We start from the raw sequence: 17,406 nt of genomic DNA, 5'->3' as shown, positions 1-17,406 counted from the left end.
TCAAAATCTCTCATCATCAAAGCTGGTCTGAGAACACTACGAGAATAAATAGACACTTTAGTTACGACAACATACTCACAACAACTATAAACAATCCCTACACATATAAGCATAGTCTCCTAGAACATGGCAAAACGCCATTAGTTCAAGATCTGAAATAAAAATCGACTGATAAAATCCCAACATACCGGATCAATCAGTTCTACAATTTGATGGCATATCAACCACTCAAATTGTCTTGCCAGAATCGATACCAGGGTTCACTGGAACTTTCACCCGCCTGCCGTGTAATCCGCCTCGCTGTAGACCCCTAATTCTTCTCCCTGCAGCACAAAGCAATCCTGCAGTTGCTTCCCCTCGATTTACCAAATAATAGCACAGGGGTATACTCCTTTCTGATCCCCCCAAAAAAACAAGTTCACACATTGCTCGGCACCCTTTGCTTCCTTGAAGACCCATGTTACTTCTGCAGTCGGAGGAAGGATTCTGGGTTTTGGAGACAGTTGGCCTCCGTCCCCGAACTGCCTGCAATGCCAGGGATTCAAGCGAGAATTCAGTCTCATGCTGCCGGGATCTTTCCCACTTCCATCGTTTTGGGAAGACTACGGCAGCGCAGAAACACAAGGTTTGCGAGTGGAAACGAAGCTGGACCAGTTCCCGCTCAATCAACGCTGGCCACATGCCAATCTGAATTGCTCCGATTGTCCCACCTTGCCGGATGCACAGAGGTTTGCACACGTTACGAAGGCGTGTCTGAAGCACGAAATACTGCATTCCCGGTGCTAACCAGGGTCCTCTCGTGCATTGCGTCTTCCATCTTGCCACGACGGATAAAGCCACCGCAGCCTTTGCTATCTGATGCTCATGTCCCACTGACAGCCCTGGCTTTCACAGTTTGTGAGATTTGACACCTGTGGGGCTAGAAAAGTGGGATCTGCAATGCAATGGTACTCGTGTTGTGCATGACGCTGAGGATAGCGGCTTCAATTTCCTATCATATTTCCCCAACCACGATACCCATGCAATCTCTGTGCAGATCGTTGCCGACGTCTGCGATCCAGTTCTCGGTTCCCTCAATAGAGACGATTTGTGGGATGATGCAACACCTGTGTGTTTGGACAAAAATATACCTCCTCAGAAGTTCCTGACACTGCAAAGCTTCCGGTCCAGAAATTCAATCACTGTGGCATGACCGGCAAATGGGACTTGACAAGCGCACGATTCCAATGCGATCACATATCAAACGAGCTCCAATGTGGAGGACTCTCACACAACTTGCCTGCCATCAACGGCACTCAGCGTATAAAACTTTGCATCGACCAGTGCCATCTCCGTGTGCTAATCACCATACTACCCCTCAGCACGCGGCAAGGCAAACTTAGCTGCGGCATCCACGTCCATACGCGACAATACAAAGCTTCAATCGACTCTTCCAAACTTCTGTATTCAAATAAAGGTGCTTGACTGTTTTATTCCAGATACATGTCCCTGAATACGAGATCAAGTACCCAATCATTTAATCCTTTTACAATCGCTCTGCAGAACTCCCTACTTCCAAGGATTCCCCTCAAACGTTCTACCTGCTCGAGCTTCCAAGAATGAACACTCACGATACACTTAAATTCTACATCTCCACACGTTGTCGTCTCGTCGATGGGGACTGCAAGATCCGCTTCACACGGACGGATGGCCGGCCAGTTTTCGCACGCCCATCTCGGACCGCGGAGCGCCGCCATGTTCCCACCAATCACAGCGACTGTTGCTACCGACGCTGCGCTCGGCTTCGAGGTCCGCTACAATCTACCTACCTGAACTGGGATCCTTCCCAGGTCTGTCCGAACCTCCAGTACCCGCCCACGGCTTTGTAAGTCGTCAAAGTGCGCCCGTCGCCCGTCGTAATCTGGAAAGACAGTGCTCCGCTCATCCTCGTTTTGCATGTCCACAGCGCGCCCCAGTTGCGCCACATGGGCACCCAATATCCGTTTCCTCCCCTGACCTTCACTGCCTTCAAATCGCCCGCCCCTCCCACGTTGTGAATCAGGATCATCAAGAAGTACGGGTTGCCTCCGATGGTGAACCGAATTCCGCCGCGCTTCGCACACCGGACCTTCCTGTAATACACCGGAGCCACTCCTCCCTCACGCCGTGCCAGCGTCAGGAAAGCAGGCATTGGCAAGTCGAAGTGAGGTCTCCAGTTGCACCAACCTCCGTGCGACCCTGGAGGGCACGAGTTTGTTGCGGTCACGGTGATGGTGCGAGAGTAGCTCCAGCACCAGTTGTGCACGGTTCGGGTTGGCGTCACCCACTTGCACCGCAACTGATAGCACCCGCCGCATGCCTTTCCCCCCTGGAACAGAGGATAACTCAACGCTGCGGTCATCGCCCCGTATCCCATCGCAAAGGTGTTCGGATACCCGCAGGCGCCTCCCTGCGTGCCCCCGCCATTAGCTGTTCCATAGTACGTGATGTGCGCCTCGTTCCACCCGTACGGCGCTCCCACCACGCAAGGCAGGACGCTCAGCGCCATCAAGGCGGCCATGCCAATGCAAGCTGCGACCTTCATGGTGGATGCAGCGCCCGGGGTCCTCATGACGACGTGTTAGAGCTGGTCTTAGCCGAGATGCGAAGCTGTGTCTGAGTGGGGACGAAGTCTACAGACTCGGTTTCTGTGGTGCGCTCATCAGGATGAGATGGTACATGAACTTGGTCCTGCAAGTGGAGGGATCGAAGGGAGCTCACGGCCTAATACATCAGATGCAGCGGGAATGTAAGGACTATCGTCTTCGGCGCTGCACTTATACCACCACCGCATTTCTCCTGGACGATGCGATTTCTCCTACGATTTCTGGCCAGTATTCGTAGAATAGTTCATCCATCTAACTATAACAAGTGCAGGTTCCGAAGCATTTGGCGGGCGCATACTGGTAAAAGCAAATTGTCTTCCCCCAGTTGCCAAGGCTGTCAGGCTTCGTCTGAACAGTGCATATTGAGCTCGGAGAAGCAGGCTGATTTCCAGCCAACCCGGCGCATTCGGCAAGTCACGTCACTCCTTGTATTAGAAACCCTGGTTGCATCCCCTCGTCACTTCGTGTCGCAGTAACTCTCTATTCAATCGACTGGCTCCGCCGTCGTTGGCCGTCGGATCGCAGCTGCTGCTCAGATGCAATCTCAACCGCCGATCGGATTTTTGGGAACGGAGGGGAGAACGTAGGGGAACCAGGGGGGCGGGCAGGTTGGAGGCCGGGCAGTTGGAGGGCGGTAGGGTGGGAACTCAGAACCCATTCCTCCCGTTGGCATGGGTGTTGAATTTTGTTCAGGGGCTACCTCACAATCCCACTTTGCAACCATCACTCTTGCTTTAAACCTTTTTTCTTTTCTTTTTTTCTTTTTTTTCTTTTTTTTTTCTCTCTCTCCTGTCATACACAACAGCACTCAATGTACATGATACTTTTGTTTCCAGGAAGAACTCTTGCAGCTCATAAATGTTTAAGGTAGTATTAGAATTTTTTATTAAATATATTATAATATATATTTATATACATATAGTGTAAAAAAATTAGAATTTTTTGAAAATGTATTTAAATTTTTTACATCACATTAGCATAAAACATAATGATCCAAAAAAAATAGAAAAAACCTTAAACATGGTTATTTAGATAATTTTTAGAACTATATAACATATATTATTTTAATATAAATAAATTTAAAATTTAAAAATAAAATAATAGGGTTTTAGTTTCATGACAAAAATATAGTTCAACTTTATAATGATAGTCTTAAAACTTCAATAATGTACAAAATACCTTGGTTTTGAGATATTGGATTCTATAAACATCCATCTTTTATTTTTTTTGTGGTATATCCTTTGTATTCATAGAATCCAATATGTATAATTAAAAAAAACTCTAAATTAATTTATTCATAAAAAAATGGTCTATATATATAATAAATTAACTTTTCATAAGAGCTATTAGTCTTGAAAACAATACAATAACAAAACCTTGTTATCAAAATGAATTAATGTTGATTTTTGCAATAGGCATCTACATTGACCATTTGTCAAGGACAAGAACTCGATGAAAAAACAATTCAGACAAGTGAGCCTTCACTCAAAGAGAGGTAACAAAATATATATAAACAAGTATATATATTAAAAGAGGAACTGGAATGGCTATTGCCAAAAGACAAAAAAGCTAGAGACCCTTGAAACTAGACTAGAAGCAAGAAAGGAGTTGACAAGAGTGAAGAAGCCTTCACTCTTGTCTCTATATATACTATCTAACTAGGGGCTACGTGGCGACGTTCTATAGGACCTCTAATATGTGTTGACTTTGTAGGACACATGCCTTGACTTACAAGGCAAGTTTTTCTACGTGTAGGCCACATAGTTAGCTTGATCTTCAAGCTAACAACATGTGTGGCACATGGCCAACTTGTTGACCACGTTCCTAATCCAAAAATTCAATTAAAGACATCTATGAAATCAAAGCAGCGTCTAGGAAGTTTTTAGGAAGCTTCCATATTAAATATTATAGAATTAACTTACTTTTATCTACTTTTACTTACTTCTACCTATTTCTATCTGTAATTACTAGCTTACATGATTATGGCCATGACATTACCCCCCCTTCTAGGGACGAGTTCCACAAGGAGCGGTCATCATATGTTGAGGAAATCTATGATGCGACGAATTGTATTCGCCACATACTCTGATCTCTGTTCTCTTCGAAGATGATTGATAGGGCCTCTCAATCATCGGTAGTGTCCCATACCAGGGCGGGAAGACCACCCAGTTCTTTGATCATTGTTGAGGCCTTCGTAACTTCCTTCGAATAGAATATTTGGAACACCATCAGGAGTTGTTCCTACCTCTAGCAAAATCACCAAACATCGGGAGTCCCTTTCCAAATCATGATACCAAACGCGTTGTATCTCACCATCTATTCGAGGAAGAACATGTCATTCTTGAAGATCTTCATCTCGATTGTGTCGTCTTGAAGGTTGTGACAATCGTAATGTCTCGTCCGGTAGGTCAGCAAATGAAGGCTCTTGAGTTGAATCCGCTGGTTGTTGGTTCTCCATCTCCTAAGCGCCACTACTACAACGAAGCTACGAACAAGAATTGAAAGTAGAATGTTATCTTGCCTAGATGTTGTTTCTTTTTATAAAGAAGGTTTTCATCTTGATTTTGATGGATGTCATCGATGAAAAGCCTCCACCGCCTTTGCTGCATTTGTAAGATTCTTTATTGGCTCCCATGTGCGTTCACTAATATCATATCTGTGCCAATGGATAAGATATTCTAATTTATTTCGGCGCCGCCTTGAATCTAAGATTTCTTCTACTTCAAACTCTTCATTATTGTCCACTTCTATAGGATGAGGTGGAGCTTGTCGTCTTCTTGGTATGTCCACTGTCTTGTATGGTTCAAGAAGAGACACGTGGAATACTTGATGGATTTTCATTGACTCTGGTAGATGTAAACGATATGCAACTGGATTGATTTGTACAGGAATAGAAAATGGTCCTAGCCTTCGATAGTCCAACTTGTTACAAGGACGAGTGGTCTTGATATTGTGACGAAGTAGCCGTACCTTATCACCCAAGATGAATGATGGTTGTTCCTTTCGATAGACATCCGCATTGGCCTTTTGTTGTTCTTGAGCCTCTTTTAACTTCACCTTCATCGTTGCATGTAGCTCTGATAAATGAATTGCCAAATCTTTCGCAGTAGGATTATCAACTTTTGAAAAGTCAAAAGTATCAAGTCATGGATGATAATCATAATTAGTAAAGAAAGATGTTTGTTTTGTAGAAGAGTGTACCGTGTTATTGTAAGCAAACTCTGCCAATGGCAAAAGAGTTGTCCAATCATCTTGTTGGTAATTAATGGTACATCTTAAATATTACTCCAAAACTTGATTAACACGCTCCGTTTGTCCATCAGTTTGAGGATGGAATGCCGAAGATAGTTTTATATCTACTTTAAGAATCTTGAAAAGAGTTCGCCAAAATCTTAATACAAATTGAGTTCCCCTATCTGATATAATATCCTTGGGTAATCCATGATAGCGATAGATATTATTAAGAAAGAGCTTAGCTGTTTCTTCACCTGTGATAGATTTTGTACATGGTACAAAATGTGCCATCTTGGTAAAACGATCTACTATCACGAATATAGAGTCATAAGAACCTGAGATTGGAAGATCCGTGATGAAGTCCATAGAAATAGAAGACTATGGTTGTTGTGGAATGGGTAATGGCTGAAGAAGTCCAAAAGGTCGATTACGAGGAATTTTCGATCTTGAGCAAACTTCACATGATTGTACAAAATCTTTAACTGCCTTCCACATTTGAGGCCACCAAAAATCCCTAGATATTAGCTCCAAAGTCTTATTATATCCAAAATGTCCTGCTGCTGGGAAGTCGTGACGAGCTTGAAGAATACGTAAACGTGCTTCTCCTTCTAGAACATATAGGCATCCTTCGAAATAGAGTAGGTTGTTCTTGAATTCAAATTTAGATGGATCATGAGATTTAGAAGAATTGTTCTTGATATCATGAACAAGAGGGTGTGAAGACATACTTAACTGGACTTGCTTAAAGAAAGTTAAATCAACAGTCAATGTTGATTTTATTGCCTGAAGATAAAATTATTTCAGCTTCAAGAGAACCGTTCTTTGTTGCTCAAAAGCTACATCTCCTTCTTTTGGTGCAAGATAAGAACGTCTAAACAAGGCATCGGATAAACCTTGTTGTTTTCCTAGCCGATAAGTGATGATGAACTCAAATTTTGATAAAGACATGCTCCAACGAGCTTGGCGACGATTTAATACGCGGGCTGACATAAAATATTTGAGGTTCTTATGATCCGTATACACGGTGATTGGACTAGAAGCGCCTTCTAGATAATGACGCCATTTTTGAAAAGAATCCATAATTGCAAGAAGTTCTTTGTCGTGGATCTCATAATTGATTTCTGCTGCTAAGAATTTTCTTGAATGAAAGGCTACTGGATGAAGTTTGTCATCTGTTCCCATTTGTGATAAAACTGCACCTAGAGCAAAGTCTGATGCATCTGTTTCCATAAAGAATGCTTTGGAAAAATCAACATGATACAAGATTGGTGCAGAAACAAACGTTGTCTTTAAAGATTCAAAAGCAACTTCCGCTTCTTGATTCCATTGGAGTTTGTCTTTACAAGTCAAACGTGTAAGTGGAGCTGCAACTCGAGAGAAGTCTTTGATGAAGATCCGATAGTAGTTGGCAAATCCCAAAAAACATTGGACATCTCTTACCGTTTTTGGGATCTTCCAGTCTATAATAGTTTGAACTTTCTTAGGATCCATCATAAGTCCATCATTCGAAATGATGTAACCTAAGAAATCAACTTGAGTAGTGTGGAATACACACTTTTCTATCTTGGCATAGAGTCCTGCATCTCTTAATTTTTGTAACACACGACGAACATGAAGTTCATATTTTTTTGGATTCTTAGAATAGATCAAGATGTCGTCTAGATAACATACCACAAAATCGTCCAAAAACTCTCAAAAAACATCATTCATTAGATGTTGAAAAGCTGCTGGTGCATTTGTAAGTCCAAAAGACATGACATTGTATTCAAAATGTCCATACCTAGTTCGAAACGCAGTCTTCCATTCATCATCTTCTTTGATGCGTACTAGATTGTATGCTCCCCGAAGATCTATTTTTGTATAGATCTTAGCTTGATTCAGCTGATCAAGAAGTTCGGATATTAAAGGTAGTGGATACCTGTTTTTGATGGTAATCTTGTTGAGTCCTCGATAATCAACACACATTCGCAATGATCTATCTTTATTCTTCACAAATAGAATTGGAGCTCCTGCCGGAGATTTAGAATGTCGTATGAAATTCTTGGCTAGATTTTCTTCAATATACTCCTTGAGTTCAGCCAACTCATTTTGTGATAAACTATAGATTGGTCCGAATGGCGGTTGTGCTCCTTCTTGAAGGTCAATTGAGCAATCATAGGGACGATGTTCTGGGAGTGTATCCGCATTCTTTTTTTCGAATACATCTTGAAATTCTTGATATTGGCTTGGAATGCGACTTGAAGTCTTTTCACCAGTAGAAACGGGTGTAGTATAAATAATGTATGGTGATTCTTTCATAGCAGCATGCAAGAAAGCTTTTGCACCTATAAATACGGGTTTAATTGAATTGGACTTATGACTCTCTACTTGCTTAACTACACTATTAGTTATACTTTCAGACAAAGTGAGAGTTCGGGAAATCCAGTCTATTTGAGGGTTGTATTTTTATAACCACGATAAACCTAAAATGATTGGATTAGAGGGAGATCTAATGATATTAAATACTACAAAACTATTATGACCATTGATTATTACTTCTATAGAAGGGGTTTCGTGAGTAATATCTCCAGAAGACAATGGACGACTATCTATGACTTCTATATGAAAAGGTTTAGTTTTCTTTACTAAAGATATGCTATGTCTTTTAGTGAATTCTTCATCTAAAAAATACGCTGAGGCTCCTGAATCTAACAAGGCAGAGACTTTGTAATGTTTAGGTCCTAAAATAACATTTAATGTAAAACAAGGAGAGGGCTCTGAAGAGAGAATAGGACCTTTACTAGATGTTGTGCAAGGTTCCAGCCGCACGGTCCCTATTGTAGCTGGACAAACTCGTTTTCTGACATATTATCTTCTTTGACAGCCATACTCCTCATTTTGTGATTGCGTCATTTTTGTGGTAGGGACATAGTCCTTAGACCTTTCTAGAGACAAGTTTCTAGAACCTTCTACAAAGAAGTCTGTAAAAACTTCTAGAAGATTCCTTGAATATTTTCTTAGAATATTCTTCAAAGATTCCCTAAAGATTCTTTGAAGATTCCCTTAAGATTCGCTTAGAAGGCTCTAGAAGATTTTTAGAATATTCTAGTTGATTCTAGGAAGTTACTTGAGAAGCTTCTTAGCTCTTGGGTAGTTGCTCGAGATGCTTCATAGTTCTTGGGAAGCTTCTTGATGCGCTTCCTTAGAACCATAGGCCAGTAGTATATATAGGAGTCGAGGCTGAAGAGTTCTTCAGTCTCGACAATGCATCTCTTGAAGCTCTAGCTCAATTCTCCTAGCATTACTCTTGTACTCATCTGATAATCTAGTTCTTGTGATTTCTTCTTGAACTTCTTGTTTAGATTTCTTGTTTGTATTTTTGGTCCGTGACAGTTTGTCAAGACTACCTTTATCTTAATATCAGAGCTGAATCCTTCTTGTTTGAGAGCGGATTACTCCTCTTCTTGAAGGTATTCTAGCGCTTTCGGGGTTGCGGATTACCTTCCTCTAAACTGATATTTTCTCAATCACAATATCAGAGCTTAGTTCTTTGAGGCAGAGAGTAGACAACCCCTTTCATTGAAGATACTTGAGCGTTCTAAGGGTTGCAGATTATCCTCTCTTGAACTGATATTAATTCCTTCTTTTTGTTTAGCATAGCTAGTAGAAAAGACTGTTAACATCGATTTCAGAGCTTTGCCTTTTTGATAGAGTGCGGATTACCCCTCTTCTCGAAAGCATTGAGGCATTTTTAGAGGTTGCGGATTACCCTCCTCTAAAACTGAAATCGTTTAGTGTTTTTTTTTCTTTTCTCTTCTCCGAGTAGATTTTAGTGACAGGTAGTGCTACAATTTTTTCCAAGAGACTTAGCAATTTCTTCTTCTCTCAAAATTTTAATCCATCTATTCTCTAAATATGGAAGTAGGCCAGGTCATAGACAGTGCATCTCCACAAGTAGACAATAGAGTGGCAACTCTTGCAGATCTTCAAGCTCTTATGAATAGTGTACGAAAGGAGATTGTATTTCTTTGCAATCCAAGTAAAGAACCTCAAATTGATCTAGTGACCGAAGAAGCTAGACGTGAAATTCATAGCCTACAACAAGAGATTATTCGACTGAGAGAAGCAAGACATGTGTCACATACGACCCCTATAGATACTTCAAGGATTAGTACGAAAGAACCAAAAGCGAGTATGCCAGACAAGTTTGACGGAACAAGAGCCAACTTCTGAGGTTTTGTGCAACAAGTACGGCTTTACCTACGCCTATACCCTTCTCGTTATCCGAATGGATTTACCCAGGTTGCTTTCATAGGTACTCTTCTATCAGGAAATGCTCGCTCTTGGTTTGCTCCACTATTGGAGAAGGATTCTCCAATATTGTACGACCTAGAGGCTTTCATAGAAAGACTTACTGCTGCGTTTGGAGATAGCGATCGAGAAAGAGTGGCTAAAAGAAAGATACAAAATCTGCGACAAGGATCACGTTCTGCTGCAATCTATGCTGCAGAATTTCAACAGCTTACATGTGATCTTGATTGGAATGATAAGGCATTCATGACACGATTTCGATATGGACTGAGAGATGATGTCAAGAACTTATTGATCACCATGCCTAAGGCGGATACTTTAGAAGAACTTATATCTCAGGCAATTATTTGTGACAACCGCCTCTTTGAATTACGACAAGAAAGACGATCAGGCTGGAGAAATGATGGAGCATTTTCTACATTTTCAAAAGGTCCAGAGAATCACTCCACAGATCTTGAACCCATGCAAATTGATGCGGTACGTTTCAAACCCCTCACAGTTGAGGAAAGGAAGCGACGGTTTGAACAAAATTTGTGTTTATATTGCGGAGAAGCGGGCCATAAAGGTGTAGATTGTCGGAAGAAACAGAAGCCTCAAACAACAAGACTCAGGAGTACAAACATGCAGGAAAACAAGGACGTCCAGCCACAATAGGGACCGTGCGGCTGGACATCTCTACTTCCAAAATTAATCAAGGTCCCTTTCTCTCAGCTCAACCTTCAGATTGTTTTATGGTACCTTTACATCTGGGTATTCAAGAACTACAAGTTGATGCTTTATTAGACTCGGATGCATCCACTTGCTTTATAGATGAAGAGTTTGCCAAGCTTCACAATATTTCTCTTGTAAAGAAACTTAAGCCTGTCCATGTAGAAGTCATAGACGGACGACCATTGTCTTCGGGCAATGTTATCCATGAAACTAAACCATTGAAGGTACATCTTGAAAACCATGAGAGCAATATTGTGTTTAATGTTATCAAGACCCCTTCATGTCTTATCATTTTGGGACTATCTTGGCTTGATAGATATAATCCATTGATAGATTGGAAGTTGCGAAAAGTGACATTTCCAACAAACTCCTTGAAGGTGGAATCTGCCAAGACAATGTCTAGAAACAAATCCTTGTTTATAGGTGCAAGGGCTTTCATGAAGGAAGCCAAGCAAAATATACCTCTTGTCATCTTCGCAACTCCGACTCAAGAAGATGCAACTCCGACTTTGGTTATTCCAAAGCAGTATGAAGAATTCAAAGATGTCTTTGAAAAGAAGAATGCTGATATGCTGCCAGAGCATCGACCCTATGACTGTGCCATTGAATTGCAAGAAGGAGCAATACCACCTTTTGGACCAATCTACAATTTGTCGCAGACGGAGTTGACTGAGTTGCGGAAGTATATTGACGAGAATCTAGCCAAGAACTTCATCCGTCATTCAAAGTCGCCAGCTGGGGCACCAATCTTATTTGTGAAGAAGAAAGATGGCTCACTACGGATGTGCGTGGACTATCGAGGTCTCAACAAGGTGACAAAAAAGAATCGCTACCCACTGCCTTTGATCTCTGGTCTTCTAGAACAACTTGGGCGTGCAAGGATTTTTATAAAGATTGACCTAAGGGGAGCTTACAACCTTGTGCGAATCAAGGAAGGAGATGAATGGAAGATAGCTTTTCGAACAAGGTATGGCCATTTTGAATACAATGTCATGCCATTTGGTCTTACTAATGCTCCAGCGGTCTTTCAACACATGATGAATGACATCTTTCGAGAGCATCTAGACGATTTTGTTGTCATCTATCTAGATGATATTTTGATATTTTCTAAGAACGAGGAAGAACATGAGAAGCACGTTCGTCTAGTACTCAAAAAACTACGGGAGCGAGGACTCTATGCCAAATTGGAGAAGTGCTTATTTCACTAAACTGAGATGGAGTTTTTGGGATTTATCGCGACTACGGAAGGCTTGAAGATGGATCCAAAGAAGGTGGAAGCAATCATGTCTTGGGAAGTTCCGAAGACGGTTAGGGACGTACAATGTCTTCTTGGATTTGCTAACTACTATCGGATCTTCATCAAGAATTATTCTAAACTTGCTGCCTCCCTTACTTGGTTAACGTGCAAGGACAAGCTCGAATGGGGACCTATCGCAGAAAAAGCATTCCAAGATTTGAAGATGGTATTTACTATAGCTCCAATCTTGGTACATCCGGACTTTACAAAGGCCTTTTATTTGAAGACAGATGCTTCGGATTTTGCTTTGGGAGCTGTACTTTCACAAATGGGCGTAGATGAGAAGCTCCATCCAGTTGCGTTCTATTCTCGAAAATTCTCTGCTGCTGAGATCAATTATGAGATCCACGATAAGGAACTCCTTGCTATAGTAGATTCTTTCCAAGAGTGGCACCACTTTCTCGAAGGAACTACACATCCAATGACCGTATATACAGATCACAAGAATTTGGAGTATTTTATGTCGGCTCGGGTTTTGAATCGGCGTCAAGCTTGGTGGAGTATGTCGCTATCCAGGTTCGACTTTGTTATTACTTATCGGCTTGGGAAGCAACAAGGGTTGTCCGATGCATTATCAAGGAGATCATATCTCGTGCCAAAGGCTGGAGATGCAGCATTTGATCAACAGTGCACGACATTGTTGAAGCCAGAGAAATTTCGGCTCAACGCAGCTATTGTACCAATTGATGCTGACTTCCTCGACCAGGTACGAGCCGCAACCATTAAAGATTCTCTAGCCCTTGATATCAAGCAACATGCTAGTGATGATAAATTCAAGATGGAAGGAGATCTAGTATATTTCGAAGAGCGGTTGTATATCCCAAAAGGGCCAACACGACTCCGAGTTCTTCAATCTCGTCATGACTTTCCAGCTGCGGGACATTTTGGATTCAATAAGACCTTGGAACTTATTTCTCGCGATTTCTGGTGGCCTCAAATGTGGAAGGATGTGAAAGATTTTGTTGTATCTTGTGACATTTGTTCAAGATCCAAAAACCCTCGACATCGGCCTTATGGACTTCTACAGCCATTGCCTATTCCGCGCCGACCATGGTCTTCGGTTTCCATGGACTTTATTACGGATCTACCACCATCGAATCCATTTGACAGCATTTTTGTTGTCATAGATCGACTTACAAAGATGGCACATTTTGTCCCTTGCAAGAAGACATCGTCAAGCGAAGACACAGCAAGACTCTTTCTTGATAATGTGTATCGATATCATGGTCTACCAGATGATATCGTATCGGATCGAGGAACCCAGTTTGTGTCAAAGTTTTGGAAATCTCTTTTTGAAATATTGAAGGTGGATATCACGCTTTCTTCGGCATTTCATCCTCAAACGGACGGCCAAACAGAACGGGTGAATCAAGTTTTAGAGCAATATTTACATTGCACCATCAACTATCAACAAGATGATTGGGCCGCATATCTACCGCTAGCCGAGTTCGCATATAACAACACCCTTCATGCGTCAACTCAACAAACGCCATTCTTTTCCAATTATGGACACCATCCGAAGCTTGACTTATGGAGTTCGTCAACGATTAACAATCCGGCAGCTGAAGGATTGGTGAAGGAGCTTTCGCAGCTTCAAACTACATTGAAGCTTCAATTGCAAACTGCCCAAGAATCTTACAAGGCGTCCGCGGATAAATTTCGGAATCAGGCACCTAAATTCACGATTGGAGACAAAGTTTGGCTGCTTCGACGAAATATTAAGACCAAGCGGCCATGTGACAAATTGGACTATCGGAGATTGGGACCATTTGTTATCCAGAAGCAGATCAATCCTGTAGCGTATCGTCTGGAGTTACCAGCTACTATGAAGGTACATCCTGTCTTTCATGTTTCTTTGTTGGAGCCTTATCGAGAATCGTCTTTTCCTAGAAGAGTACAATGTCTACCACCTAGCATAGAAATAGAGAACCATGAAGAATACGAGGTGGAAAAGGTCCTGGATTCACAGCAAAGACGGGGTAAATTAGAATACTTTGTGCATTGGAGCGGTTACGATATTAATGAACGAACATGAGAGCCGGCCGAAAATCTCACGAATGCGCCGCAAAAAGTACAGGAGTTTCATCGATGATATCCTGAGAAACCCAAGCCGGTTCAATGATAGCTTCTTACTGAAGCTTGCTCATCCAGAAAACAGAAAAGAGGAGAGAGCACCACCAAAATCCATAGTTGATGTAGTCATTCTCTCCAAGATAGCGTAGAACTTTGTTAGTAGCCCAAATTTGTTCTTATTGTTTTAGCCTTTGAATATGGATAGCCAAGATACTACACTTGTCATGTCATCTCAAGCAACTAGCTCACGAAGACGACCGCGAGATGAAGAACCGCCTGCACCACGACGACGTCGAAGGATTCCGAGCAACAGATCGCTGGTGATTGTATTTGAGGTCGAGCCTGCCTACAATGGTCAACCAGAAGGAATGTTTGCAGGACAATTTCACAATGAAGACACGGAGGTTCATGCTTGGTCAGAAGTTGAAGGCGTGGGCCACGACCGTTAGCTTCAAGGACCATTGAATCACTTGCTTCGTGAACAACAATTGGAGTTCATAGCAGAGGTTATGCGACAGATCTTCATTTTCTTGCGTTGGTATTGACTGACGATAACATTGCTTCTCGGAGACCTCGAAGCTAAAGGAGGAGGTGATGTTAGGGACATAGTCCTTAGACCTTTCTAGAGACAAGTTTCTAGAACCTTCTAGAAAGAAGTCTCTAGAAACTTCCAGAAGATTCTTTGAATATTCTCTTAGAATATTCTTCAAAGATTCTCTAAAGATTCTCTGAAGATTCCCTAAAGATTCCTTTAGAAGGCTCTAGAAGATTCTTAGAATATTCTAGTAGATTCTAGGAAGTTACTTGAGAAGCTTCCTAGCTCTTGGGTAGTTGCTCGAGAAGCTTCATAGTTCTTGGGAAGCTTCTTGATGCGCTTCCTTAGAACCATAGGCCAGTAGTATATATAGGAGTCGAGGCTGAAGGGTTCTTCAGTCTCGACAACACATCTCTTGGAGTTCTAGCTCACCTTTCTGGTGTTGTTCTTGTACTCATCTGTTTAATCTAGTTCTGCCACTTCTTCTTGAACTTCTTGTTAGATTTAAAGTTTGTATTTTGTGTCGATGACATGCTATGGACAATGTTGTGCAGTGTGCTTTGATGGTCCACAAAATAAACATAATCTTTCTTGACGACGACGAGTCTTTTCTTGCTCAGTAAGAGGTTTGAAATGTACTGCATCAATTTGCATATCCTCTACTTCCGAATGTATGTGTTGAAGAGGTGTTGGTGTTGCCATTGAATTATAGTAACGTTGAGGTCCACTTGTACGGTTCTCAGATCAGAATTCAAAAAGATGATTGTCGCACTTCACAACAAATTCAATTGCTTGACTCAATGTTTGAGGATCAGGTAAGTTGAGCATTAATTTTTTTACCTCATATTGTAATCCGTAGAGAAATTGGCTAATAAGTGCAGCATCATCCTACTTGATATCCGTTGCAAGTTGTCCAAAATGTGAAGCATATAACGTTACTGATCGATTGCCTTGTCGTAAAATACGGATCTTATTGGTTGCAACACGAATTGCATCATGTTCTCTATACATGGATCGGAACTCCGCCAAAAAAGCCTCTAGATTATCGAATATTGGATCTCGTCGTTCAAGAAAAGATGATAACCACGATAGTGCCGAACTTGAAAGAAGCGTACCAATGAATCTAACTTGTGATCCTGGAGTTAGATAGCTTTGGGGTTGTAGTTCAACCACAAGTTGCACTTGATTGATAAATCCTCAAAACTTGGATCTGGTGCCATCAAACTTCTCGGGTAGGACAATTCTTGGTTCTCTAACATTTGAAGGGCGTTCCACCATAGGAGAAAGGACATGGTTTGGTACAGATGTTGAAGCAGCTCCAACCATTTCTATATCTTCACTTCCTGCCAATCTTGTTGCTCCTTGTGGTGGTAAATTGAGTTGATGCATCGCAAGCATTAACTCCCTCAATTGCTCTTGCATTTGTACCATTGCACTCTTCAATTCAAAAAGTTCTGCCATGATAATACTTAGAAGAGAGGAGATGTCTAATATCGCTCAAGACAAATAGAAGAGAGGACTTGCGGACAAAGAAAATACTAAGGACAATATCAGTTTAAAAGAGGGTAATCCGCAACTTCTAATACGCTTATATCTTATCAAGAATAAGGGGTAATCTACTCTTAATCAAGATTAGACAAAGCTCTGATATTGTAGGTGTACTCTTGTCAATCTGTCAAGGACAAGAACTTGATGAAAAAACAATTCAGACAAGTGAGCCTTCACTCAAAGAGAGGTAACAAAATATATATAAACAAGTATATATATTAAAAGAGGAACTGGAATGGCTATTGCCAAAAGACAAAAAAGCTAGAGACCCTTGAAACTAGACTAGAAGCAAGAAAGGAGTTGACAAGAGTGAAGAAGCCTTCACTCTTGTCTCTATATATACTATCTAACTAGGGGCTACGTGGCGACGTTCTATAGGACCTCTAATATGTATTGATTTTGTAGGACACATGCCTTGACTTACAAGGCAAGTTTTTCTACGTGTGGGCCACATAGTTAGGTTGATCTTCAAGCTAACAACATGTGTGGCACATGGCCAACTTGTTGACCACGTTTCTAATCCAAAAAGTCAATTAAAGACACCTATGAAGTCAAAGTAGCATCTAAGAAGTTTCTAGGAAGCTTCCATATTAAATATTATAGAATTAACTTACTTTTATCTACTTTTACTTACTTCTACCTATTTCTATATGTAATTACTAGCTTACATGATTATGGTCGTGACACCATTTGTTGTTCTTGAGTTTTTTTTTAATTGTATCTTTTGTCATAGACATACATAATTATTTAAATATGAAGTATCAGGTAGTAGATAAATGAAGATAAATTTAGTAATATCTTGTGGAAAAACTTCTTAGAAGCTAAATTGTCACAAAATTTATTTTTACACGTATTTGTAATTAATTGATAGATTCAAAACTTAGCCAACAAATTGATTATGGATCATATATGTTGGCAACTTATGATAGAAGTTGGATGTATGGCACGCAAGTAGAAAACTTATCTTACGAGTTTGATACATGTCTTAAAAGTTTGTCATATGTTGGTGGTTCTATAAAACATTGCCATGTAGCTCTTAATTAGATAATATATATGGAGGTAAAAGTGAATCCTTCTTCACTCTTATGAATACC

The 17,406-nt window shown here is 41.1% G+C and overlaps 1 protein-coding gene across 1 annotated transcript; it reads right to left on the bottom strand.

Moving 5' to 3' along the window:
- Nucleotides 1-1,445: 1,445 nt before the first annotated feature.
- On the bottom strand, nucleotides 1,446-4,041 carry LOC149987861 (expansin-A4-like). The gene has a single exon (XM_090255898.1). The coding sequence runs from the start codon at nucleotides 2,588-2,590 to the stop codon at nucleotides 1,805-1,807; it is 786 nt and encodes a 261-aa protein (XP_090112024.1). The 5' UTR covers nucleotides 2,591-4,041; the 3' UTR covers nucleotides 1,446-1,804.
- Between the last annotated feature and the right edge of the window lie 13,365 nt (nucleotides 4,042-17,406).

This window comes from Physcomitrium patens, chromosome 14 (assembly GCF_059467195.1).
Source record: "Physcomitrium patens ecotype Gransden chromosome 14, ASM5946719v1, whole genome shotgun sequence".
Lineage (NCBI taxonomy): Eukaryota > Viridiplantae > Streptophyta > Bryopsida > Funariales > Funariaceae > Physcomitrium > Physcomitrium patens.
This window is presented reverse-complemented; position numbering and strand designations above follow the sequence as displayed.